At 41.1% G+C, this 27364-nt stretch overlaps 1 protein-coding gene across 1 annotated transcript in view; it reads left to right on the top strand.

The window, feature by feature from the left end:
* The window catches only part of ncapd3 (non-SMC condensin II complex, subunit D3), a 50354-nt gene that overhangs the window by 11800 nt on the left and 11190 nt on the right, over positions 1–27364 (top strand). The window contains exons 10-29 of the mRNA XM_055660620.1: positions 809–934; positions 2102–2354; positions 3884–3961; positions 4569–4643; positions 5647–5720; positions 6476–6610; positions 7555–7775; positions 9749–9940; positions 10463–10557; positions 11281–11396; positions 12249–12356; positions 13674–13788; positions 15298–15393; positions 16376–16614; positions 17196–17275; positions 19904–20041; positions 21871–22004; positions 22960–23156; positions 25156–25266; positions 26238–26387. Coding sequence (XP_055516595.1) covers positions 809–934; positions 2102–2354; positions 3884–3961; positions 4569–4643; positions 5647–5720; positions 6476–6610; positions 7555–7775; positions 9749–9940; positions 10463–10557; positions 11281–11396; positions 12249–12356; positions 13674–13788; positions 15298–15393; positions 16376–16614; positions 17196–17275; positions 19904–20041; positions 21871–22004; positions 22960–23156; positions 25156–25266; positions 26238–26387 — 2733 coding nt within the window. The remainder of the gene's footprint in view (positions 1–808; positions 935–2101; positions 2355–3883; positions 3962–4568; positions 4644–5646; positions 5721–6475; positions 6611–7554; positions 7776–9748; positions 9941–10462; positions 10558–11280; positions 11397–12248; positions 12357–13673; positions 13789–15297; positions 15394–16375; positions 16615–17195; positions 17276–19903; positions 20042–21870; positions 22005–22959; positions 23157–25155; positions 25267–26237; positions 26388–27364) is intronic.

The following is a 27364-nucleotide window of genomic DNA, read 5'->3' as shown; positions in this document are numbered from 1 at the left end:
TGACTTGCATTGGAACTGGGGAAAAAAATCTGTGACAATGTTTACTTGTAGACTGTTTCACCTTGTGGGATGGCGATGGTAGGCTATGGCTATGTTCTGGAGCTCACATGGACAAAGCCATGGGAGTAGGCAAGATGTATACTGGCTCAAATATAGCTTTGGAAGATGTGCCGTATTGATTGATTGCAAGGGTCCATGTTGCAGATTGTCAGAAGAAATAATATTTACAGTCTGTAGTATAGTACGATAAGGAAGGTTTTACTTTTGGGGATTTGGACTTTGGAGAGTTTATCGATAGAGTGCGTAGAGAATATGTTTCCGCTGTTGGAGCAGTCTAGAGTGAAGAGACATAGTATAACATCGCTCTGCAGAGAAGATCCAAAGTATGGTGGAAGTATGGAATCTTTAACAAAACCAAAAAATGTTAACTCAATTAATATTTTCAAGTCTGTACAGAGTTTGTACATTTTCCCTGTGACCTGCCTGGGTTTTCTCCGGGTGCTCCGGTTTCCGCACCCAATCCAAAGATGTACAGGTTTGTAGGCTAAATGGCTTGGTAAATATTGTAAATTGTCCCTAGTGTGTGTAATAAGATGATGTTAGTGTGCGGGGATCACTAGTCGGCACAGGCTCGGTGGGCCGAAGGGCCTGTATCACTAAACTGAGCTAAGCTAAAGTCTGAGATTTTGATTTTTGCTTGTTGTGAATATTGAGGGATATTGGGATACAGAACAAGCTGTGAAAGGGCTGAATGTTCTCCAGTTTATCCTGTATAGTATTTGATACCAGTTTTATATATATATTGCAGGTGCCAGATAAAGCGGAATTTCGGACGCATGGTGCCCAAGCCCTGGTGAAGTTGCTAAGTAAACTTTCTTCTGCGGATTATGTTGCTTTCTTGGATTGGTTCCATAAATATTCACTAAACAGCAAGGTAAGAAACAATATGAGTGTGTGTTTATCTTCATTAGTGGAGAGGGGTGTCTGCTGATTTTCAGAACCAAACTGATTTTGTCTGAAGAAGGATCACCTATTCCTTCTCTCCAGTGATGCTGCCTGTCCTGCTGATTTACTCCAGCTTTTGACTTTTATTCTATTAGTTTTACTAGGTTTCTATGAGTGCTGGCAATCTGCACCACCCGTTTACTATTTCAGCTATGAAGATTAAATCTACACCAATATTTTTATTTTGCACAATAAACCTGTTGTATGTTATGTCGACAGACAATATTTTACCATCCTTTTCACTAAATTCAAACTACAAGTATTCCATGATGTGATCTTAGTTTTACTTCATCATTTTATCATTATCTTTTATGGAGATCATAAGGTCATGATCACTGCACAGACAAGGCCTGGATGCCACCAAATTCCTGGTCCCATAGCATCATTTAAACTATTCTCTCACTAATCTCATTTCATTCTCGTATTCCCATCTGCTCCTCCCCATTTCTTTCACCTTTCTCTACAATACTTTAGGTTTATCATTGTCAATTGGCCTGAAATACAATGGAGCGCTTGTTTTGGATGCTGTCCAAACAGGTTAGATAATACTGTTCAGAAGCCTGATAACAGAAGAGAAGAATCCGTTTTGGCATCTGGTGGCGTGCACATACAAGCTTCTGTACCTTCTGCCTGACTAGAACAGGGAGAAAAAGAAATGTCCAGGGTGGGACAAGTCTTTAATTACATTGGCTGCTTTTCCAGGGTTTGCATGAAATGTAGATGGAGTCAAAGGAGGGAAGTCAGGTCTGTGTGATGAACTGCATTACATCCACCGACTGGAAAGTACACAACACAACAAAAAAACTTTTCACTCTACCTTGGACACATGGCGATTAAACTAAACTGATTTACAGTGGCCAATTAACTCATCAGCTCGCATTTAGTTTCATGTATTATTGTCATGTGTACCAAAGTACAATGATAAGCTTTGGCATCAGGGAGGAAAAAAGGCAACAACGCACAAAACCAGGATCGAGTTCCGGAACCTGTGAAGCAGCAGCTATAATTTTATAATTGTGTTGCTCTAAACGTTTAGTCTCTCCTGCATAATAGATGACAAAGGTAACGTGCTGTGCTTTGTTTCTCTTGCTTTTAGATTTCTTACAGAAATTTTGCTTTGGATGTAATAATGGCTTTGCTGAAATTACCTGATAGGGGAGAAGACCCCTCACTTCAACCAGAGCATCAGAAGTATCTCGATAACAAGTATTGGATCCAGGTGGTGATCTTGGATAGATGCTCCGATAAAGCCCCTACAGTCCGGAGCAGGGCACTCTCTTGTCTTGCCCAATGTTTAGACTTGAATATTGCATCGGCTTTTGAGTCTGTTCAGGAACTAATGCTGGGAAGTAAGTAGAGCTATAATCCTAACATGGGATTAACGTGTTCACACAAAGGGCGGTGGATGTATGGAACAAGCTGCCAGAGGAGGATGAAATTTCCCATTTTGTTTGGGGGAATGACTCCCAACATTTAAGAAGCAGTTAGACAGGCACATGGATAGGACAGGTTTGGAGGGATATGTGCCAAATGCTGGCAGGTGGGACTAGTGTAGCTGGGACATGTTGGCCGGTGTGGGTAAGTTGGGCCGAAGGGCCTGCTTCCACACTGTATCACTCTATGACTCCATGGGTTTCAGAACATTCCTACTCTGCACAAACCTGTTTCTGATTTTACAGTACGCACAATATTGATATGTATAAACTCAGATTTCTACATTTTGATCAAATGACTGGTCGGTATTATAGATGGTGAAAATGGTTATCAGAAATTACAGCAGGGTCTTCATCAGCTGGGCTGAGGCATGGTGAATGGAGTTTAATACAGATAATTGTAAGGTGTTGCATTTTGGGATGTGAAGTGTTAAGGCTATTTGAGCCAATTTGATTTAAATCTTCTCCAATTATCGAAGTGAAGCTCCCTTCTGGAATATTGGGCCCAGACCGATCAAGTCCTAGAATGCCTCTCTTGAATTTGATCCCAATGCCCCAACAATTTAAAGGTTTCCTACACCATGAGTGTCCTGAAGTTCTCACATTGTGCAAACTCTAGGTTTCAGCCGTTCCTCCATATTTTAAGAAACTTGTGCTCCCTTTCAGAAATTCTTACTAATTGTGCACTTTTTAAGTTAACATGATTTTTATTTTCATGTGTCACCATTGCACTTCTTCTCCCAACTTCACGGATGTTCTGCTCTTTTTACCTAATTCTAATTTGCACTCCTAAAGCTCCACTCAAATGAGGATGCACCTACTTTTTTTTTATCAGGCAAAAGCACAACTTATGTATCCTGGGCTGTCGGTAATTATCAGATGATCCGTTTTGTCAATGACATAATGTTGAAATGTTTTGGTATGGCCACAAACACAATTAGTATTTGAGGAGAACTATGGACAATAGTCTGTCATCTAACAGCAGACAATGGAGGACAACCAACTCACCTTTCCTATTGCAAGGGGGAAGAGATGAGGTGTCCAGAAACGTCATTGATAGTAGATCTTGTGGCTGTGTTTTGGATTTCCCACTGGTGTCGTGAAATTGCAATTTTCCCAACAAGGATTAAAATAGTAATTTGAACTGACTTCCACTTGCAACCTAAAACACTTTGTGGGGAACTTGAGACCCATTTTGGAACTTATAATGCTCAAAACACTTCCACACAGAAAGAAATGAATCAATGTCTTTCTCATTTATTTTCCAAATTTGCCCAGAATGTTAAAAGTCTGCAATACTTGTTGAGAGACTGCAGACAAAGTAGTTGCATCTTGTTTGGTCTATGGACATTTGGATTGCTATGGTGTTGTATGCTTTAGAAAAAAAAAAGGTAAAGATATTGTTAACAGTCTTAAACTGCTAATACATTTGATAATTTCTTTAGCCACAAAAAGTCTACACAAGACCTTGGGTATACTGGAATCCACTGACGTCACAGGAAATCTTTATTCATTAGCCACTGGTGAGCACAATAACACTGATGAAATGCAACATTTATTCTGCAGTGCTTGTAAAACTGATGAGCAAAATGTTCTCTCTCATCAAAACCTTTTCTCCAGTTTAAATATTGCACAGAATTAATCATCATCTCATGAAGAACTATATCTGTAGACTAAACATAAACCTCTCATAAGCTAGTGTTTATCTTTTGTCTGGATTATTATAGATATAGCTAATGGATTGTAGGTTAGTTATTCAAGAAAATGAATAATTCAAATTGTGACTTGATGCTTAGAATTGTCTTGCATTGATGTACTGGCAAGAATAATTCATAGTGTTTATATGATGTGATGTGAGTGATGAAGAGGGAGTTATAATGTTACAGGTTTAATTACCACTTCGTAAACGTTATTCCACTGAGTTTATGAATGCATATGTGACTTTGGAGCATCTCCAAGCCTTTTTGAACTATGGGCATGATTTATACTGACCATAGCTAAATATAAGAATTGCCCACTTAACTGCTGTTTGCTGTCTTTGTTACTTAATCGGCATCTAAAATTTAGAGTAGGATAACATTTTTACTGCAATATTCAATTTGCCTTGTTTTAAATATTTGACATTTTTAGTCACATCTAACCAAAGCAGGGATGCATTAAAAACTATTGAAGTCACGGACCCAAGGGAATCGATGGTGAAGAATGGTGAGCACACAAAACTATATATGAAATATATTGTGCTGCAAGTCTTGGGCTAAAGTAGCTGATAATGATTTTAATGGGGGATGCACTCAACATTTCCCGTGTTCTAAGAGTGCCCAACATCGCCTCAACAACCCATCGTTCAGTCACTTTACCCACTGTAAACTCTGACCTATCTCTGAGCAAATACTGATCACAAAGTCCTTCAGTAGAGGGAGCAGTTGTTCGTGTTGACAATTGGGGGACTGCCATTCTAATTTCTCCATGACAGGAGATTTAATTTCTTGCAAATCTTTTGATATGGGACTACTGTGCAAAACCATGCAACAAAGTGAGATGTGCAGCCATCATACTCATGGAGTTTGTGCGTAAAAGCTGTAAGATCACAGCCATGCAAGAAACTGACATGTTTCACACAATTTATGCCATTTTAGATTGTCTTTTCAAATGTTTTAAACTTTCTAGATTATTTGGGTAATACCTCAGTTGGTGCTGATTAAACCAGTGCAACTTAAGATACTAAGTTTAAAGCATGAGCCTAATTTAATGTTTAATGTGCAAAATAAATAATTGGGAGTAAAAACGGAGGTTGGGGAAAGTGCTTGAAGGGGCAGGTGGTGGTTTGGTGCAGAGGTGCCATATTCCTTAACTGGAATGCCATTTACATTGAACTTCTGTATGCTCCTGATAAACAGATTCACTCAGTGGATGCAATGTGGATTATGCTGCCTGCAGGGATGGTGGACACTGAATCACGCTGGGTGTTTGAAAGGGAACTGAATAGCTTCTTGAGACAACCCTACAATTTATCCTATGGGGAACGAGCAAAGAGATTATTTTACTTGGCTCACAATACCATAATAATTATGTGACTATTAACCAAGTGCTTTTGTGTTTAAAGTACCCTATTTGTTCATTAAATTTAAGTCAGTCTTCAGTGAGAAAGAGTTTTTAAAGTGTTCTTAATTCATCTTTAATGAAGCTACGCTGCTTTTCTCTCGGACAGTTTCAGAAATTATGTCAATGTTACGAGTGAGGGCTGGTGATGAAAGAACCATCGTACGGAAGTCAGCCATTCAGGTAGTGTTAATGTACAGTCATAGAATTGATTATTTGTTCTTATCGGTGCTCTTCCAGTCTAGATAGCGAATGAAAAGCCAACTGAGACCAGTTATTGGTTGAATGTGGTAAGAGAGAATAGGCCAGACTTTGTTCTTGGATTCCAGGATCTTCCTAACAACAGATGGTCAGCTCGCTGTCTTAGAGTTTCTTGCGTTTTGTCTCCCATCTTGCAACAAAGGCATCATGTACACATTACCTTTCCATTGGTACCATTCGCAGAACTAAGAGTTTCCATAAACCTGAACTAAAGGCTTCACCATCTTTTCAGGAACTTCCTTTAAAACCACCAGGTCCAGCCAATGTCCAAGGAGGATGGTTGACATTTGGGGTGTGGTTAGCTCCCCTTGACATTTGGGGCTAATGCCATTTGGTTTCCTCTTAGACATCATCACCTTATGGATCACTATAAGACTGCAGCTATCATAGCTGGTTATCAGAAGCTGGTTATCCGGTGGGGGGGGGCTCATTTCACAAATGGTGGAATGGAGAATTGAACCCTTTCCTGCCTTTGATTCATGTGTTCTTTTAATGCAAATACTTTCAATGTTGTATTTTTGTGTCTAATACATGGGTATGCATTTATCTAAAATTCACATAAAATGGCTACATTTACATTTTCTTGCATTCAGACATTTGTAAACTGTATGTTTAATGTTCAATCTACTCTTAATGTTTTGACATATCGGTAAATGATTCATGTTATAATCTTGCAGGTGCTTGTAAGCATTTTGAAACAGAATGTAGTCCTCTGCACCCAAGAAGATCTGACTGTATTGCAAGATCGTTGTCGAGATCCTGCTCCATCTGTTCGCAAGCAAACATTGCAATTAATCACCGATCTTCTGTTGGTATGTTTTTCTTATATAAAATGTTTTGAATATTGTGAGCTGTGGGTTCTGGTTAGTATAAATGGGCAACTAATAAAGGATTGTGTTGAGAGAGAAACTACAAACTGTTAGTTTAGGCAGTTTTTTACACGTAACTATGTCACTTCTTTCAAAGTGATTAAATACCATTAATTATCAGACTAACAAGGCATTTCCACAATTGGGAAGATTGGATATGTGATGCTATATTCACTGAGTTTGTGGTTGGTACCATTGGATTTCTATTTCAGAAGTAGTTCTGGGCAGCACGGTGCTGTCTGAGTGGAGTTTGCATGTTCTCCCTATGACTGCGTGGATTTCCTCTGGGTTTAGTTTAGAGATTGAGCGGGGAAACGGGTCCTTCGGCCCACCGAGTCCGCACCGACCAGCAATCCCCGCACATAACACTACCTTACACACACTCGGGACAATTTTACACTTACACCATGCCAGTTAACCTACAAATCTGTACGTCTGGAGTGTGGGAGGAAACCAAAGATCTCGGGAAAAAACCCATGTAGGTCACAGGGAGAACGTACAAACTCCATATCGACAAGCACCCGTAGTCAGGATAGAACCCGGGTCTCTGGCGCTGTAAGGCAGCAACTCTACCACTGTGCCACAGTGCTGGGTGTTCCCACATACCAAAGTTGTGTGGGTTTGTCGGTCAATTGGCCTCTGTACAATTTCCCCAAATGTGGAGGGAGTGGATGAGAAATTAGAATAACATGGAAACAGTGTACACAGGTGATAAATGGTTGGGGTGGGCCAAAGGGTCTATTTACATGCTGTATCTCAAAAATAAACGCAAGTGGGACTTTGTAGGTCAAGATTACCTTTAATTACATCTGTGGTTCGGAATTTATTGTTCATAGTTATAGAATTTAGGGTTGAAACTCAATGGTCAATTTGTATGTTTCTTCTAGGCTCAACCCAATAATGAATTGCTACAGAAGGCTTGGATGAATGGAGTCATCCCAGTTGTAATTGATCCTGAGAATACGGTCCAGGAAAAAGCACTGGAGTGTCTAAATCAAGTGGTAATGCAGCAAATCAAGAATTACACGCAATTTAGTGACGAAGACAAACGTCAAAGATTGGCCTGGAATGTCTTAGCACTTCTTGTATTTGAGTATCAGGAGCTTTGGTAAATACGTTTTGTGGTATTTTATATGTTCAACAGATATTTCATTTGCCTTTTTTTTATTTTCTTGTATAGCAAAGGAAAAATCATTGGATGCCACAGCATGGAAGGAAGCTTTGGAGAAAGGAAGTGCAGATGCTGGTTTATAACGGAGATAGGCCCAAAGTGCCGGAGTAACTCAACAGATTCAGACTGAAGAAGGGTCTCCACCCAAAGTGTCACCCATCTATTTTTCTCCAGAGATACTGCTGACCTGCTGATTTACTCCAGCACTTTGTGTCTATCTATGGAAGGAAGCTTTGTGACTGATCATACATTTTCTGGCATTTGAAAATGCTGTTCAAAGAGCTATTCATTGATTCCCAAAACCTTGCAACATTTTCCTTTTTGAAAGCTGCTATTGTTTGGTTTGATATGAATGAATAGCAGGAATTTAATGAAAGATTGGCAAGTTCCCAACAGATTAGGCAATTTTAGAAGTTGATTGTAACGTGGAATGTAGCCCCTTTTCTCTTCATAATTTTAATTTTGCAGAGTAACAGTATTTTTCTTTTTTATTTCATAGGATTGAAAATTAGACCGTTTAGACGATTCGGTAATTGCAAACAAAGAGGAAAATGTAGCGTCTGTTTATTTCTGTTTCAGAGCTGAGATCCTATTGTTGAAAATGACAGTGCTATTTTAATGATTTTTAATGTGCATTCGACCATCTCCAAGCAATTTCTGAATTTTGTTGGGAGACTAACATAAGAATCGGGTCGGGAATGTTCAAGAATCTGCGTCTATCATGGTACTAAAAAAGTTCTGTTGGAATCAGTGAAGCTGAAAAGGTGCATTGTATGTTAGATATTTCTAATGCAAAACGCCCTGTGCCTGATTCACTGCCTCTGTCCAACTTTACCTTCTAGTAGATCTACTTTGTGGTTTTCTAAAGATTTATCTGACATTGCAATAATACTGGAACTTTCCACACTCCATTCCATCCCACTCCCAAATTTATTTCCCCTTTTATCTACTGTAATTTTGAAAGATTGGGTGATAGGGGCCTGCAAATGTTTCTATGCTTGACTAGTTGGATGGATAGATATGCTGCTGTCAGGAGTGTTTATTTATCATGAGTGTCAAAACGGCACAATAAAATTCTTACCTGCAGCAGTGCTCAATAGATAACTAAAAATAATTCAATAAATAAAATTCACGGGGCTTCTGTGTGCTCCAGCCCATTGATACCAAGTTCTCAAATAATCCGAAATGCACTTTCTCTACTCTTGAGTGGACATTGGCCATGGATTCCAAGGAGTAATTGAGTCATTAAGTAAATCAATGGCATTGTCCCTAATTGCACCCAGTTTATTCCATTGGATAAGCCATATCATTTGTCTAAGATGTTACATAGAAATATAGAAAATAGGTGCAGGAGGAGGCCATTCGACCCTTCAAGCCAACACCGCCATTCATTGTGATAATGGCTGATCGGCCCCAATCAATAACCCGTGCCTGCCTTCTCCCCATATCCCTTGACTCCACTAGCCCCTAGAGCTCTATCTAACTCTCTCTTAAATCCATCCAGTGACTTGGCCTCCACTGCCCTCTGGCAGGGAATTCCACAAATTCACAACTCTCTGGGTGAAAAAGTTTTTTCTCACCTCAGTCTTAAATGGCTTCCCCTTTATTCTAAGTGTGGGCCCTGGTTCTGGACTCGCCCCACATTGGGAACATTTTTCCTGCATCTAGCTTGTCCTGTCCTTTTGTCATTTTGAGCATTGCTCAATGAACAGGTGCTCTATTCTGACCTCTGTCACAAGGAGAAATTACGAGGCATCAGAGAAAAAGATTAACATATTATACGAAATAATGTAGAGTTTTATCTAATTTTTGGAGTTTTTCAGGATTGTCCCCATTGGTCATCTTATTTAACATCTATTATTTCTCTGTTTTAAAACACCATACAAAATGTTGTTTTTCTCCTTCCACAGTCGTTACCTGACCAAAGCTTTCCTTCTGTGGTCCCAACAAGATAAGTTCAGTTCAACTTTTATAAAAGACCTTATCACTCACACTGACACTGATCATGCAGCTGCTGCCTGGATGTTGCTTTCAAAAATTGCAGGATCCTTCCCAAAGTTGAACTATACCAAGATTATAGGCTCTTGGGATGATCTTTACAGGTTTGTAAAGTTTTTTATAGAATTCATTGTAAAGTATAACATTCTAATATTTTTTTAAAATCTTCCTGTTATTCAAATGTTTCCGACTGTTTTAGGGCGAGAACATATATCTAGATATTTTGAGTCCTTTATGCCACCATGTGATCAGAAACAGGGTGGCATAGTAGAGTAGCTGCCTCAGGCACCAGAGACCCGGGTTCAATCCTGTCCTCGCCGGCTGTCTGTGTGGAATTTGCACGTTCTCCTTGTGACTGCATGGGTTTCCATTTTCCTCCCATACCCCAATGACATGCAGGTTTGTCCACCCTAGGTTAGGTTAATTGGCCTCTGTAAAGTTGTTCCGGGGGGAGTAGAGAGTGGATGAAAAGGTGGGATCATTTTGTTTTATTTGTGAAGTGAGGAGTGATTACTATCTTAAATTAATTTAAAAAAATGATCTTTTTAATTTGAATTAAGTCTCATCGTATCAGGGCAGCAAAAGTTTGCACTTGTTGATCTGTTATTCTTTTCCATTATTTGCAGGTCAAAAAATATAGACAATAGAACAACCCACATCTTGAGTGTCATGGGCAACATTGCTCATCATTTGTTGGAGGAAACCAGAGCTAAGTTGATAGGTGAGTGAAATACAGTGATACAAATTGCTTTTGCAGCTCGCTAAACATAATGAATTATAGGTAGTGTTGCATCTTTGGCAGACTTCAGTCACTGGATATCAACAATGACATGGAAACAGATAATTTGATCCAACTTATCCATACCCACAAATGTTCTTTTCTGAACTAGTGCTGAAGGATTGGTCGGGGACCTAGGGTAGACAAAGCAATCTTTATTAGGGTAGACACAAAATGCTGGAGTAACTCAGCGGGTCAGACAGCATCTCTGGAGAAAAGGAATTGATGTCGTTTTGGGTCGAGGCACTTCTTCAAATCTGAAACGTCACTTTTCTCCAGACCGTCTGACCTGCTGAGTTACTCCAACATTTTGTGTCTTAGGTTTAAAGCAGCATCTATCTGCAGTTCCTTCCTACACAATCCTTATTCGGAAGTCGATTGCAAAGGAATATTATCTCCTATAACTGTGATGTTCACTACAAGCGCTGGCAGTTATGGGAGTAACTTCCACTCCATTCTGGTTCCTCATAGATCCAGCAGAGAGAAACCCTAAATCAACTGGTCTTAAATTGCTTAGTAATAGTGGGCTAAAGTGTCACATTCCATTCCAAGATTCGAAATCAAATTTGCGTTGTATTGTTCTTGCACCATGGTTATCATTGTTGGTAGTTTCTGTTAAGATCATCCTATTATTCATAATTTGTCAAATGTGCCCTTTTATTACAGACGAAGTCAAGAATTTGATAAGTGCGTTTTGCTCTACTCCAGAAATAGTCAGCCAGGCAGTTGAGACCTTGTACAAGCTCTGTCACGCTCATTGTAAGACTCCAGAAGAGACGCAGGTGAGTTAGGATCAACTGAAGTTGATACTGTGTTAAGCTTAGAAAACTTGAACATAGAAGCAAGAGCCAATCTCGTCCCACCGTTCATTTTAATTCTAGCTGCCCTGACCGATGAAGGCAAGTGTGCGAAATGCCTTCTTTACAACCCTGTCCTCCTGTATCTTCACTTCCAGGGAGCTATTTATTTGTGGCCATTGGTCCCTCTATTCAACAACATTCTCCAGGACAACCATTTGCAGACTAAGTCTTGTCTTGGGTATACTTATCAGGGAGCAAGGTGAACACCTCATACATATCTGATTTTAAATGTCGTCCGTCATTCCTTGGCCCACTTCCCGTGTTTATGTAGACCCTGTTTATATTTCTTGGACAACCTCCTTTACTGAACACTCAACCAACAACTTTGGTGTCATCTGCAACTGTGCAAACCATATCATCAACATAAAGATGACCAGCAACAGTGGACCCAGCACTGGTTCTTGTGGTGCACCACTTGGTCACTGGCCACCAGTCTGAATAACATCCATTAGCACCCTCTGTCTCCTTCCAACCAGCCAATTTTGCATCCAGTTGGCTAGCTCAGGATCCCCTACTCTGGGCAAAAGACTCTGTGTTTACCTGTTCTATTCCTCGTGATTTGAAACACTATAAGATCACCCCTTCATCCGCCTGCGATCTGAGGAATAAAGGAATAAAGTCCCAGTCTGCTCAACCTCTCCCTGTAGCTCAAGCCCTCGAGTCCTGGCAACATCCTTGTAAATCTTCTCTGCCTCCCTTGAGCATGTGGAGGTGATTTTATTATTTAAACTAAATGGTGTTGTAGCAGTGAGTGATGCATTCTTTCCACATTAGGTCCTGCTGGATCAGGTGTGCGGTGAGCTGATCTTGATTTGCGAATCGTACATCTCTAATATTGTTTTTAGCGATGGAGGAACTCAGCATGCGGATGAGAGTATGTTGGTAAGATTTTAGAACTAATTAATTCTAGATTTCTTAAGTGTACTCTGCGTTTTAGAACCTTTATTAAGAAACGGGCTCTTAGCCAACGAGTCCACAACGACCAGTAATCCTCGCACATTAACACTACCCTACACACACTAGGGACAATTTTACATTTATACCAAGACAATTAACCTACAAACTTGTACGTCTTTGGAGTGTGACGAAAACCGAAGATCTCGGAGAAAACCACGCAGGTCACGGGGAGAATGTACAAACTCCGTACAGACAAGTGCCTGTAGTCGGGATGGAACCCGGGTCTCTGGCGCTGTAAGTCAGCAGCTCTACCGCTGCGCCACCGTGATACAGTTCACTTCCTTTAATGCTATAAAAATAAATGTACAACCAGACCAGCATCAAAGTTGTGCAATAATTAACCTGTCACTCAGGAAGGGCTGGAGCAGGAAAATGAGATTATTTCACTGTGGTAGCTACCGTTTGTGGATAATGTAACTTGCCACAAAATATGTCAACATTCCTTAAGAAGTGCTGTTTGTGTGTACGGCTCTTTTCACTTAGAGTAAGCCTTCACTCTCCCTATCTTCACTAGTCACTCCTTTGTACTCTTTGTCCTGTCCCCCGATCCTTTGAACCCTGGCTACTCATTGCCCCCGTCCCGTCCCCCCCCGTCCCCAGCACCTTCCCTCACTGCTCTCAATTTGTTGATGAACCTCTCCCTTGCGCTAGCCACTCTTTGTTTCTCCTCGCCATCTACTTGTACACACTCTGTCAGGCACCTGCCCCCTCTTAACTAGTGAACCCTGTTGCATTAAGCTAATCATTTATATTTCATTACTATAGCCAGTGGGTACAGGGTGGTTCTCAGAAAACATGTTGTGTAATTCGCTTTACTGTCCTCTCGAGTTTAGTTTATTTTAGAGATAGAGCACGGAAACAGGCCCTTCAGCCCAACAAGCCCACGCCGACCAGCGACCCCCGGACATTAACACTTTCCTGCACACACTAGGGACAATTTACATTTATAGCAAGCCAATTAACCACAAGCATGTAGGTCTTTGGAGTATGGGAGGGAATCAAAGATCTCGGGGAAAACCCACAAAGTCAGAGGGAGAACGTACAAACTCCATACAGACAAGCGCCTGTAGTCGGGATGGAACCCGGGTCTCTGGTGCTGTAAGGCAGCAACTTTACCACTAAGCCACTGTGCCACCCCACTAAGCCAAGTGCCACTTTGGATTCTGTGGGAGACCTACATTGAAGGTGTTGAGGCGTAATGGGATTTGCTGTGTTCAAATGCAACATTTTGTATTTCCTCAGGTGAAGCACCTTTTCACTCTTGGTGAGGCAGCACAGCTGTGCCCAAGGAAAGTTGATAAGCGGATCTTCCTGCTGGTCCAGTCATTTCTTGCTGGCCCTCTCGGTCTGAGTCCTGGTGAGAACTAATTAGTGCTAGAAATTTGGTAATGCTGAATAATTGGTATAAACCACACGCTGATGATAAATTAATTTAATGTCTTTCAGCTATTGCAAGGTTTAATGAATCATTCATTAAAATGTATGAATGTAAAGAAGGGGAAGTATGTAGGAAGGAGATGCAATTGCTGGTTTATACTGAAGACAGACACCAAGTGCTGGAGTAATTCAGCGGGTTCAGGCAGCATCTCTGGGGGAAAAGGAATAGGTGACGTTTTGGGTCGGATTCCTTTTTCAGACTTGAGTCTAAAGAAAGCTTCCAACCCGATACGTCACCTATTCCTTTTCTCCAGAGATGCTGCCTGACCCGCTGAGTTGCTCCAGCATTTTATGTCTATATTTTTAACAAGAGGAAGGGTGTATCATCAAAGCAAAAACAACTGCTGTTGCTGGGGATAAAATATGAAAATAAATTTCAGAAATGCTCATTGGGTTGCTTCTGTGATGAGAGAAACCATTAATATCTCGTCAATAATCTTTCTTCAAAGACCTTCTTAATGGAGACTGTGTTGGGATGACAACTATGTATGGATAAGTGCATTGCCCGACTAAATATGTGTACTGTATTTTGCTTTGTGAAATCAAATTTTGGCTGGATATAGAGTGTAACTGGCAGGACCCTTGGGAGCATTGATGTGTAGAAAGACCTTGGGGTGCAAATCCAAAGCTGCCTGAAAGTAATAATGTAGATGGATTGGGAACAATTTTTTGGTATATTTGCCTTCATAGGCCAAGCCATTGAGTACAAGAGTTAGGACATCATGTTGCAGCTGTATACAACATTGATTAAACCCCCTTTTAGAGTTTTGTCTATGGTTCTGTTCAAAATATTGCAGGAGGAATGTGGTTGCAATAGACAGCAGCTTTAAAAGTGAGTTAATTACCCAGCTGAGGTAAAATGCATCCCAGTGTTCTGGTCTTTTCTTTTAAAAAGCAAGAGGGTTGCAGGCCATCATGTCCAGGGAATGTTCGTAAGTCCTAGGAGCAGAATTAGGCCATTCGGCCGATCAAATCTACGTTCAATCGTATCTTTCTCACTCAACCCCATTCTCCTCCCTTCTCCCCATAACCCCCGACACCCACATCCATGAATGTTTTAGTGAAATATATGGTTTTAAAAGTAATTGATTCGTGTTAAAAACATAAAACTAAACCTCTGTTTAACTTGAGAATATTAGTTGTTGGATAAGTCAATTGGTTCTCTTTGCTTTCATTTTAATTTGCAAATAAGTAAGAGTTATTTAATAGACAGGAAGTAAACAACATATTTTAACAATGCTAGTTTTCTGGTCTTTTAATTAAAAAAATGTAATTACAGTCGAACCCTTTTCGTTCCTGGAGTTGAAAATAACTTTACATTAATGTAAGAAAAATTATTATCTGAAAGAGTCTTTCTATTTGATGTGTTAGGTAATTTAAATATTTGTTCTTTGAGCTCAAGCATTTCACTTGTCGGTTATTGTTTCAGATAGCAGTGATCTTCCGGCTTCACAGCCCCTTACCGAGTTTTCAGGATCTGCTGCCGTATCTTCGGTTGTCCGAGCACATGCCTTTTTTACTCTCGGTAAGTCCATTGCTGCAGAGTTCTGCTCATGTGTCTCCACCAGTTTGTGTACTTGTACCCTGCATGGGCATTTCTCACAAGAGAACTGGATAGTCACCAGGAGTGGCAATATTTAGTTTATTATCCTTCTCTGATCTGAGATGTGAAAGGCAAAATATAATCTTATTAACAATCCAGACAAGGCCAGATAGTGACAGGTCAAACAAAATCATACCACACCGTGGTTCTTCACATTACCAGTTTTCTTGCATTAAATGTGTAAGAAGGAACTGCAGATGCTGGTTTACACCGAAGATAGACACAAAAAGCTGGAGTAACTTAGCGGGATAGGCAGCATCTCTGGAGAGAAGGAATGGGTGACGTTTCGGGTCGAGGCTCTTCTTCATATCTTGCATTAAATGCTGGAAATCCAAGCAAGAGTTAAGAGTTCAAGAGAGTTTAGTGTCATGTGTCCCTGATAGGACAATGACATTCTTGCTTTGCTTTAGCACACCAGAACATAGTAGGCACGAATACTGAACAGATCAGTGTGTCCATATACCATTGTATAAATATATACACACATGAATAATTAAACTGATAAAGTGCAAATAAACAGATTAGTGGATATTAATGTTCAGAATTTTGCCCGAGCTGAGTTTAATAGCCTGATGGCTGTGGGGAAGAAACTATCCCTGAACCTGAAGGTAGTGGGGAGATGAGTGTATGGCCCGGATGGTGTGGGTCCTTGATGATACTGCCAACCTTTTTGAGGCAGCGACTGTGATAGTTCCCCTCGATGGACGGGAGGTTAAAGAATGTTAATCAAGTTCCAAATATTTTATGTACACTGAAGAAGTGTCCATAACCATGTTATACAGAGATGCTGCCTGACCTGCTGAGTTACTCCCGCACATTAACACCTTGCTCACATTAAATTTAAGTCTGAGAAATACATCATTTTGTGCTGATGCCCCACTTTATTTCATTTTCTAATCTCCAGGAAAGTTGTGCCTGCAGCATGAAGATCTAGCTAAGAAATGCATTGCTGCTCTTGCACGCGAGTTGGAGGTGTGCAAAGATGTTGCAGTTCGCAATAATGTCATCATCATCATATGCGACCTCTGCATGCGATACACTACCATGGTGGTTCGGTACATTCCTAATGTTGCTGTGTGTTTAAAAGACAGTGACCCCTTTATCCGTAAACAGACCATGGTTATGCTGACAAACCTACTCCAGGTAAACGAGGGGCAAGCTTCCTTAATGTTTGAGATCAAATAAATGGCTATGTATTGTATTTTAGCATCTTTGTTCCAGATACATAATCTTGAGTTGGTTCAAGACTTACGCTCAGTAATATCTCTCTTAAGTAGTTAAACTTCATACAGACAACACCCGTAGTCAGGATTGAACCTGGGTCTGGTGCTGTAAGGCAGCAACTCTGCTGGTGGGCCACAGTGTTGTTGATCTACTATTTTCCATCTTTGTTTCTTTATTTGTGGGATTAAGGCCAACTGGTGTGACAGTCTCCAGGCTGATGGATGCTGCAGCCAGCTACAACCCTCTCAAGATCTACAGCTAATGGGAGCTAAGCACCTTGTTCACTAAAATTCTGCTCATTGAGCAGAACCTTAGAAAAATTTGTCCCATGGGAAATAAACTAAACTTTCACTCATTTATCGTACTAGCATATAGTCAGTTTCAAGGAATACAATACAGGGAATATTTAGGTCAAACAACATATTTTGGAGGCAATTGTCGTTTCAGATCCACGAGCTTTCATCATTTTCATGGGATTGATTTTTCTTTTTTCTTTACAGGATGAATATATAAAATGGAAAGGTTCCCTCTTCTTCAGATTTGTAAGCGTTTTGGTGGATTCAGATGAAAGTATACGGAGGTAAATGGCTTTAAGTAAACAAATGTCAACTAAAGTTTTCTATTCCTTGATAATGGACACACAATGGGTAAAATCCCAAAAGGGTTTGTGGCGACTTAACTGTTTATGGCTGAGTTTGAACACGATCCTCACTACGGGTGCTGTCTGTACGGAGTCTGCACGTTCTCCTTACGACCTTGTGGGTTTTCTGCAGGTGCTCTGGTTTCCTCCCACATTCCAAAGATGTGTAGGATCTCCACGGCGAGTGTGTGGAGAGGGCCAACACCTTCCGGTTTCTCGGCGTCCATATCGCGGCTGACATCTCCTGGACGGACAACACGACAGCGGTCATCAAGAAGGCTCAGCAGCGGCTGCACTTCCTGAGGGTCCTCAGGAAGCACAACCTGGACTCTAACCTGCTGCTGACCTTCTACCGCTCGTCCATCGAGAGCCTGCTGACATACTGCATTACAGCATGGTATGGCAGCTGCACCATGGCAGACAGGGAGAGGCTTCAGAGGGTAACCAGGACAGCGCAGAGGATCATTGGTTGCCCTCTCCCCTCCCTGATGGACATCTACACCTCCCGCTGCCTTAGCAGGGCAAAGAAGATCACCAAAGACAGCTCCCATCCTGCGTTTGGACTGTTCGACCTGCTGCCCTCTGGAAGGCGCTATAGGTGCATCAAATCCAGGACAAACAGACTCAGGAATAGCTGCTTCCCGAGAATTATATCTACCATAAATTCAAATCCACACATGCACTGACTACACCGCCCAACACGGACTTCCATCTGTATATATGTATATATGTATGTAGCGCCGTAGAATTTGTGCACCTATTCCCCCCCCCCCCCCCCCCCCCATCTCCCTTCTGTTTTGTTTTTCTGTTTCTTGTTTTTTGTGTAAAATTGTATGTATGCACTGAGTACGAGCAGCTTTCAGTTTCACTGTACATGTATAGTGACAATAAATGGCATATATCTATCTAGGATAATTGACCTCTGAAAATGGTCTCTAGCATGTAGGATAGAATGAGTGTAAGGGTGATTGCTGGTCAGTGTGGACTCATTGGGCTGAAGGGCCTGTTTCCATGCTGTATCTAAACTAAAGTTCAGGGGTTTGGAAAATGTACTAATGGCTACATTACCACTCTGTCCCAGGCCCTTCTCGGGGAGTCTGCAAGGTCCCCACCTCCCTTACACAAAGCAGGGCTTTCTTATTTCCATTTGTTTGCATGGGAGTGCTATATCCCTCACTGAGACCTGCTTTTGGGACCTGCTTTCTGTTGACAATATCCGCTCTGCTACATTGTCAAACACATTGCACTTGCTGCATTGTGTTTGGTGATGTTGGAGCAGCCCCCTCCAAGGGCTCTCTCTCTCTCACACATTGTTTGTCTGCTGGACAAACAACCAGCAGATGTTTGATATTTGAATGAAAGCACAATGTTGTGGCTCTGTTTGCCAGATAAGGAAGCATTTGACATTTCAAGCATGACACTCTGACCTTTAACTGTTGGCAATGGGTATTGCCGCAGAAACCGTGCTTAGGTTTAGGTTTATTATGGCCACATGTACCGATGTACAGTGAAAAAGGTTTGTTTTGCATGCTATTGAAACAGATGATAAAATCGGTTCAGGCCCAAGCAGGAAGAGATGGAGCAAAGGGGAAAATGCAGAATGAGTTCTCAGCACTGTAGCACATCAGTTCCTTAGAGAAAGTCCAATGTTCATGGGGTAGAGGTGATTGCAACAGTACACTGGCTTACTGAAGGACAGTTCAGAAGCCTTAGAGCAGAGTGGAAGAAGTTGTTCCTGAGTTTGGAGGTGCCACCATCATCAGCACACAATAAACACACCACAAAGTTGTAATATTATTTTATCATTGGCCAAGATATTGGATGCATATTGATGAAATACTGGTCAAGGATTGGTGTGTGAGGAATGGTCATAAATTCAAGGGGCACTGACGCGGTTTTTTTTTGGAAGAGATGGCTGTTTCGTTGAAGATGAACTTCACTTTGACACATTGTTGGCCCAGGCTGAAGAAAAGGCTTCAAAATTAAATAGTTGATTATGGTGTGTTATGGATGGGTTCGGATGAGAGGAAATTTTAAAAATTGAAGAGAAAAGCTGACAGTGTCAGAAAAATGACACAGCATGTTAAGTATACCTCCAATTAGGGTCAAATTAGTGGTAAGTAGTAAAAGAAAATGTAAAATTGAACGTTCTTCATCTGAATGCAGGCAAATTGTTGGTTAAATAGAAATGAATTAGTACCTTCTCTGATTTTTCTCATCCAAACTGGTGTGGACTTGCTGCAACCTTGGGGCAAGCAGTGATCCTGTCATGATCTCTGATAGAGTGGACACTATAGATGTTCAGCTATTATTACTCTATATTATTTGTTGTCATTAATTTCCTTGACAAAGCATTGTAAACAGAATCTTCAATATTTCATAAGCTCAGCTATAAATTTTCTTTCTATGTATCATTGATCTTAACATGTTAATCCGTCTTATGTGTATAAGTTGAGTTTCATCTTTAAGTTGGAGTAATAACAAGAAGTTTGCTAATTTGCCACTTTGTTTTGATTCATGTGATTTGATGATTCATATGTGTGATAAAACTGACCTATTTTATTTCAGCTTTGCAGAGTTCTGTTTAGTCCACCTGCTCCTGAAAAGAAACCAGGTTATGTTCTCTCAACAATTTACTGAATGCATTTTCCACTTCAATGCCTATGAAAAACATGACAAATACAATAAATGTTCTCAAACTGAGCGGTACGTAAACTTCACTTCTAAATGATGGCACTATCATGGTGACATATTTTGACCATCAACCTGAAGAGGTTTCATACACTAGCATTAAGTCCTTGGTAGAATTCACAATAAAGATAACCATATTAATCATTATAGATTGTTGGAACCTTATCAACTAATTGTAAGCCAGTGTAAAAGTATGACAGAGAGGGTGTTCTCTATAAATATGTCGTTGTTTAAGTGGATTATCATTATGTTTAACCCCCAAATGTACTTGCATTACAAAAGGTGAACGTGCAAGTTAATAGACATAGAAAGCTGAAATAAAAACGGATTTACGTTTAAAATGAAATAAAAACGAAATGCTCAATTAGTCGAGTGATGTCTGCAGAAAGGGAGAAACAGTTAATATTTCAAATACAATGGAAAGGTGCAAGATATACATTTTTGCTGATTCTCCAAGGTTTTAGAGTCAGTCATACAACATGGAAACAGGCCCTCCAGCCCAACTCATTCACGTTGACCAAGATACCCTATCTAAACTAGTCCCAGTTATGGGACGACAGATGGCGCAATGGGCTAAGTGTTCGGCTGGCGACCTGAAGGTAGCCGGTTCGAATCCCGCTTGGAGTGCATACTGTCGTTGTGTCCTTGGGGCAAGACACTTCACCCACCTTTGCCTGTGTGTAAATGTAATGTAATTATGTGAAGCACTTTGGGGTCAATGCAAGTTGACTAAAAATGTGCTATATAAATAAGATTATTATTATTATTATTATCTACATTTGGTCCATATCCCTCTAGATATCGTTTATCCTTGTAACTGTCCAAGTGCCTTTCAGATATTCTCAGTGTATCACCCTCAACTACCTCCTGGCAGCTCGTTCCATATTCCCACCACCCTCAGTGGAAAAGTTGCCCCTCATGTACCTATTAAATCTTTCCCCTTTAGGATAGGATGGGTTTGTTTCCTTGGAGTGGGGAAGCTGAGGTATACAAAATTATACGGTCATCAATAGATAGCAGGAAACTTTCCACAGCATAGGTTTGGGGTAAGGCTTAAGGATGTTCAGAGGGGACCTTTGTAGATTAGTGACTCGGGGTATGAGTCATGCATTTGTAGTTTCGCCCACTAGCAGGTCTGCTGCATTCCATTAGTTTTTAAAAGTGAACTCTTAAGTGAGAAGTTGCATTGCTTATAACCAATAAAATCTATAACCTGACATGGTGTAAGGTCATTGTTATTATAAGGATTACAAATCAACAGCCTTGAGAACATTTTTACCTGGAGAATGCTTGGAATCGGAAACGTGCTGCTAAGGGTGGAGGAGATGTACTCGTACTACATTTATGAAGCATTGGGACAAGCACTTGTAAGGCTTTGAAGGCTACAGATCGTGTACGGGAAAATGGGAACATGGGTCAGCATGAGTATGGTGGGCTGTAGGGCCGACTCCTGTGCTGGGGACTATGACAGTGGAAACCCTCAGTAGCAATATTCGGCTAGTTTGACCCATGATACTTTTGAGTACATCCATACACGCACATCCCATAAGAAGTTGAAACTTGTTTATCATAAAGAAACCAAAAATATAATAAACATTTGTAATTTAAAACTTTTTCAAATAAATATGAATGGTGCCATTCACTCTAGTCATTATTTTATTTGCAGCTATATTCAAAAATAGCAAGAATTCATATTGTACTCAGTTGTAATGTAATCATTTTCTGAGCAATTGTTATGTGTCAAGTTTGTTGTTTGCTAGTTCAAGCCATATTTTATTGTCTATATTCAGTATTTCAGGAGAATGGAATGCTCCATTATTGACTGTTCTATGTATCCATAACAGAGAGAAGACGCTATTTTCCTTGAAGGGGAATAAAAACAAAGAGAAACGAATGACTATTTATAAGTTTCTGTTGCAACACTTCACAGATGAACAACGTTTCAATGTTACCAACAAACTTGCTCATGATATTCTAGGTATGAATTTATGATCCTATTAACATTTCTGATGTAGTTTAGTTTCGAGATACAGCGCAGTAACAGGCCCTTCGTCCCACTGAGTCCGCACTGTCCAGTGACCACCGCACATTAACACTACCCTACACACACTTTACTTATACCAAGCCAATTAACCTACAACCCTATATGCTTTTGGAGTGTGGGAGGAAACCGAAGATCTCGGAGAAAATCCATACAGGCCCCGGGGAGAACGTACAAACTGCGTACAGACAGCAGCCGTGGTCGGGATCGAACCCGGGTCTCCGGTGCTGCAAAAGCTGTAAGGCAACAACTCTACCGCTGCGTTACCATGCCGCCCTTGTGCCGTGTACATCACACCTGTGGGATTTAATGGTATAACCTCAACCCACCTTAAGCCATTTGGATTTCCTGGTGACCAGTTATTGCCATGCCTGTACACTTTCATTCAAAAAAGATATTGTGACTTAATCAGATTTTTTACCTCTGCATGCCTCAGGCTAATTTTGGGGATATGTTTTTGAGCATACTTTCTTCACGGAGCAATGATGTCCATGTCCTAATCTTCACTGGTGTACACTCTCCCTAACAGTGAGGGAAAGAGAGGACCGACCCACTTGACAACATCCAGCCCTCCTCGAAGAGAGGCACAAATCAGGCAGCATCTCTGAAGAAAATGATTTCATTTCGGGTCGAGGCCCTTCTTCAAACCTTCCTCACCCGGATCAACCTATCGCTTGCCCTTGCTTGCCCCACTCCTCTCACCTCTTTACACTGGCTATCCCCCCTCCACTCTTTTCAGAGTTGGCTCGATACATTCTCTGTCAATTTCCCCCTACAGATGCTGCCTGACCCGCTGAGTTCTCCAGCAGTTTGTTCTTTGCTCCAGACTCCAGTATCTGCAGTCTCTTGCATCTCCACTTTATAATACCCATTTTAATTGATCTGTTTCCAGCGTGTTTCGTTGATGGAATGCTTCCAGTGGATATGGAGGCAAATGAATTGCTCTCGGATACATTCGTGGTGATGAGTTGCAAGGAGATCAAACTCACTTCTTTTCGAACAAAATCTAGTGATGATGCTCAGCTGGATGATGAAATGGCCATGGCTAATGCAGTCATGCAGGTAGCACAGAAAAAGCTCATATCACAGGTAACTAATCTGTAAACATAAACATGGCGATGCATGGTCCTCTTTAATAGGTGACCTTCTTACGTAGAATGTTGCCAGAACTCGAGTCATGACCTAGAGGGAGAGGTTGGGCGGGCTATAACTTTATTCCTTGGAGCCCAAGAGCTGAGGGGTGATCCTTTTGCGGTGTATAGAAATTGTGAGGGGGGTAGATGGGGTTATTGCACAGAGCTTTTTTTCCCCATGGGGGAAAAACTAGAGGATAAAAGTGTTAATAGAAACTTGAGGGGCAACTTATTCGCTCAAAGGTTGGCGAGTATATTGAACTGACTACAGGGGAGGTGGTTGAGGCAGGCACCAAACCTGCATTTAAAAGACCCTTGGACAACTACACAACTAGGAAAGGTTCAGAGTGATATGCGGGCAAATGTGACTCGCTTAGATGAGGCATGTTGGGCTGAAGGGCCTATATTCATGCTGTATGATTCTAGGCTGGTCTGAATGTTTTTAACTTTAAGTTACAGTTTCAAAGGTCAGCATGGCAATTTGGATAAGTAACTAAATCTAGAATATAAAGTCAGTATCAGTAATTAAGACTACGAAGCTATATCAGCACTGACAAACCTCCTTTGTTCACTGTTGCTCTTCAAGAAAGTAAACCAGTCATCCTTGCCATGTTGTTCAAGAAGGAACTGCAGATGCTGGAAGATCGAAGGTACACAAAAATGCTGGAGAAACTCAGCGGGTGCAGCAGCATCTATGGAACGCAGGAAATGGGTGACGTTTCGGGCCGAAACGTCACCTATTTCCTTCGCTCCATAGATGCTGCCCGACGCGCTGAGTTTCTCCAGCATTTTTGTGTATCCTTGCCATGTTGTTGGCTCTCAATTTCCCACTAAAATGACCCAATAAACTACTCAACGTGGACAGAGAAAACAGGGACATGAGTAGGCCAATTGGCTCCTTAAGCCTGCTCTGATTGGCCTCAATACTATTCATCCCTTCCCTCTTCCAACACGCATTGCCTCCTTTGTAGTTCAAATTTCTGTCCATTTCTGCTTTGAATCTATTCAACGACGCATCTCCAGAGCTCTCTGTGGTAGTGAGTTGCAAAGAGAAGAAATTCTTCCTCCTCTCCAACCTGAAATTGAATGACTTTGTATCTTGAAGCAATCAATATCTGTGGTTCTTTTACTTACCCTCAAAGGATGTTCTTATCATTCTCCCCATCAGTCCCTTTCAGAACCTCTTCCAAACTCCCATGAATGTATGTGTAACCTCTCCACATACACCAATCCCTTGGTTTTATGATGACTGGGCAACCTTCTTTAGACCTTAGAGATACTTCTATGCAGTGCCTCCAATGTAAATACATCATTCCTGAAATATGGGGACCAAACTTATATGGGGTATTCCAAGTGCAGTCTTGCCAGCTCACTGTAAAGTTGCATCCAAATCCCCAATTTATTTAATTCCGTAGCTCTTGCCATAGAGTTCTAACTTCCCACAGTTACATTTTAGGCTACATTTCATTTGTGTTTCTCTTTGCGCTGTTGCAAACCAAAGTAAAAATAATTTGACAGTCCTGGGTTAAGATTTTAAAGACAAGAACTCAACTCAAAGCTGCCAATTCACCAATTTATTTAAAAAGTGGGGGGAAATGTTACAGATCCTCTGCAAGGAAAATATGGAGCGGAAACCACAGGATCATGATTTAAAATAATCAATTTTGCCAAACAATTGGAAAATGAGTAGGTGTAGGAGGGAATTACAGATGCTGGTTTGCACTGAAGATAGATGCAAAAAGCTGGAGTAACTCAGCGGGTCGGGCAGCATCTCTGGAGAAAAGGAATAGGTGGCGTTTCAGGTCAAGACCCTCTTCAGACTGAGCGTTGGGGGAGAGGGAAACAAGAGACATAGAAGGCATATGGAACAAATGAATGTGCAGAAGGTGATAACAAGTGATACAAAGTGAAGTTTACTCGTTGGAAATTTAAAGCATGGGTTTTGTTATTTACAGGTCCAGAAGAAGAATTTTGTAGAAAACATCATCCCTATTGTATCATCTCTGAAGAGTCAACTAGAGCAGAAGCACATCCCAGCGCTGAAGGATCTCATGCAGTACTTGCAAGTAAGAGTTGTCTGTCAGTGATTGTTCTTTGAGACATTTATGGAAGCTTCGCCATGTCAACAATCCTCCAGTTAAAAATATACAGCCATAATAATTAGATAGATTTTATTAACACCAGCTTACTCATGTGAGGTTTAATTCTTGGAAAGACAAATGAACGTAATTATGATCCAAATTATATTTTAAACTTCCTACTTCCCTCGTCCTTACTTCCTCTAACAGGGTTTTTATAAAAGCATGTAGTTTCCGGTTGAAATGGAGAGAACAAAGGAATGAGTCCCTCGATTATCCTCCTGCATGTGGTGATCTAACTCAACAATTTGAATAATTTAATGATGTTGCATGCCACAAACGTTACGGTATTTGGCACCAGCTGCAGCCTTTTCTTTCCCAATATTTGATTAGCCAAGCAACTGAAGGGAATTGACAACAGACTGATGTAGCGTTTAAATATTTGTCATGATTACATTCCTTGTAAATCAGGAAGAGCAGGAGTGAGTTCTTTACCCAGTCCTCTCCTTCCACAGCTTCCAAAGTTCATCAGTTCCCTCTTACTGGGCTTTGCGGCCCCAAATTAAGTAATCAATAAAACTGGGACGTTGACCACGTGTTTTATTTCACTCTCATTCTTAAATGCATCAGCACCATTGGCTCTGTAGATCAGCAGGTAGCCTATTCTTCAGGACTTGATTTAGTCTAGAATAGCAGCGGTAGTACCCTGTAGTTATAAACCAGGGTGCAAATGGGTTCAATTGAAGTTTACATTTTGCCATCTTAAGGATTAAAAAAAAAAAGCCAACTGTAAGTATTCCTCATGGGTCATTGCAAAAGGACATGGGCACAAAATGCTGGAGCAACTCAGCGGGTCAGCCAGCGTCTCTTTCTTCACCTGGGTACACATTGGGTCCGCAGCTGAATACCAGCTCCCTGGAGTTTTGACCGTAATATTATATTCATTTATTTTTCCCTAGGAAGTGATGCAGGATTATCGGAATGAGATCAAGGAACTTTTTGCTGCTGATCGGCAGCTGGCAGCTGAGTTGGAGTATGATCTTAAAAAATATGAAGAGCAGGTTGCTGGGGAGGAGGGGACGGAGTCCGTGACAGTGGGTGCAGCTGCGGTATGTGTTCACCTATTTATTGATTTTTTTAATTGATTTTATTTTATTGATTGCACTCCCATTGAACATCGGCGGATTGATTTAATGTCTTGCACAAAGTCGTACAGCGTGGGGAAACAGGCCCTTTGGCCCAACTTGCCCATGCTGTCCAAGATCCCCAATCTACATTGGTCCCACCTGCCCGTCTTTGGCTCTTATCCCTGTAAACCCTTCCTATTCATGTATATGTCCAATTGCTTTTTGAATAGTTTGTTAAACATCTTATACACATCCATGGAACACATGGACAGCAGATGGCATGGTGGTGCAGCGGTAGGTTTGCTCCCTTACAGCACCAGAGACCTGGGTTCAATCCTGAATACCGATGCTGTTATTGCAGAGTTTGTATATTCTCCCCATGACCTGCGTGGATTTTCTCCGGGAGCTCTGGTTTCCTCCTGCATTCCAAAGATGTACATGTTGGGAGGTTAATTGGCTTGGTAAAATTGTATATTGTCCCTAGTAGTGTAGAATAGTCCGAGTATTTGCTGGTCCGCGTGGACTGGTGGGCCAAAGAGCTGTATCTCTGAACAAGTTAATTTGACATTGTAGCGCACTTCTATATGAGAAAACTTTTATATTAAGCCATCAACCTTTGTTAATAAATAATTTTATAATAATTTATAAGATGCTGCCAGAGGGTAACGGCTCAATGCGTGGTGGTCTCAGAAGCAGATTCGCTGTGGCTGTAACACTACATTCTGCACTATTTATTTTTCTCTTTGTAACTGCGTATGGTTGATGTATGATTTGACTGGATAGCACATTAAACAGTTTTTCAGTGTCTTAGTACATGTAACAATAATATGTCAATACTTTGAGGGTGGCGCAGGGGCCGAGTTGCTGCCTTACAGCGCCAGAGACCCAGGTTCGATCCTGACTGCGGGTACTGTCTGTACGAAGTTTATACGTTCTCCCCATGACCTGTGTGGGTTTTC

The sequence above is a fragment of the Leucoraja erinacea genome, chromosome 32, assembly GCF_028641065.1.
Source record: "Leucoraja erinacea ecotype New England chromosome 32, Leri_hhj_1, whole genome shotgun sequence".
Lineage (NCBI taxonomy): Eukaryota > Metazoa > Chordata > Chondrichthyes > Rajiformes > Rajidae > Leucoraja > Leucoraja erinaceus.
This window is presented reverse-complemented; position numbering and strand designations above follow the sequence as displayed.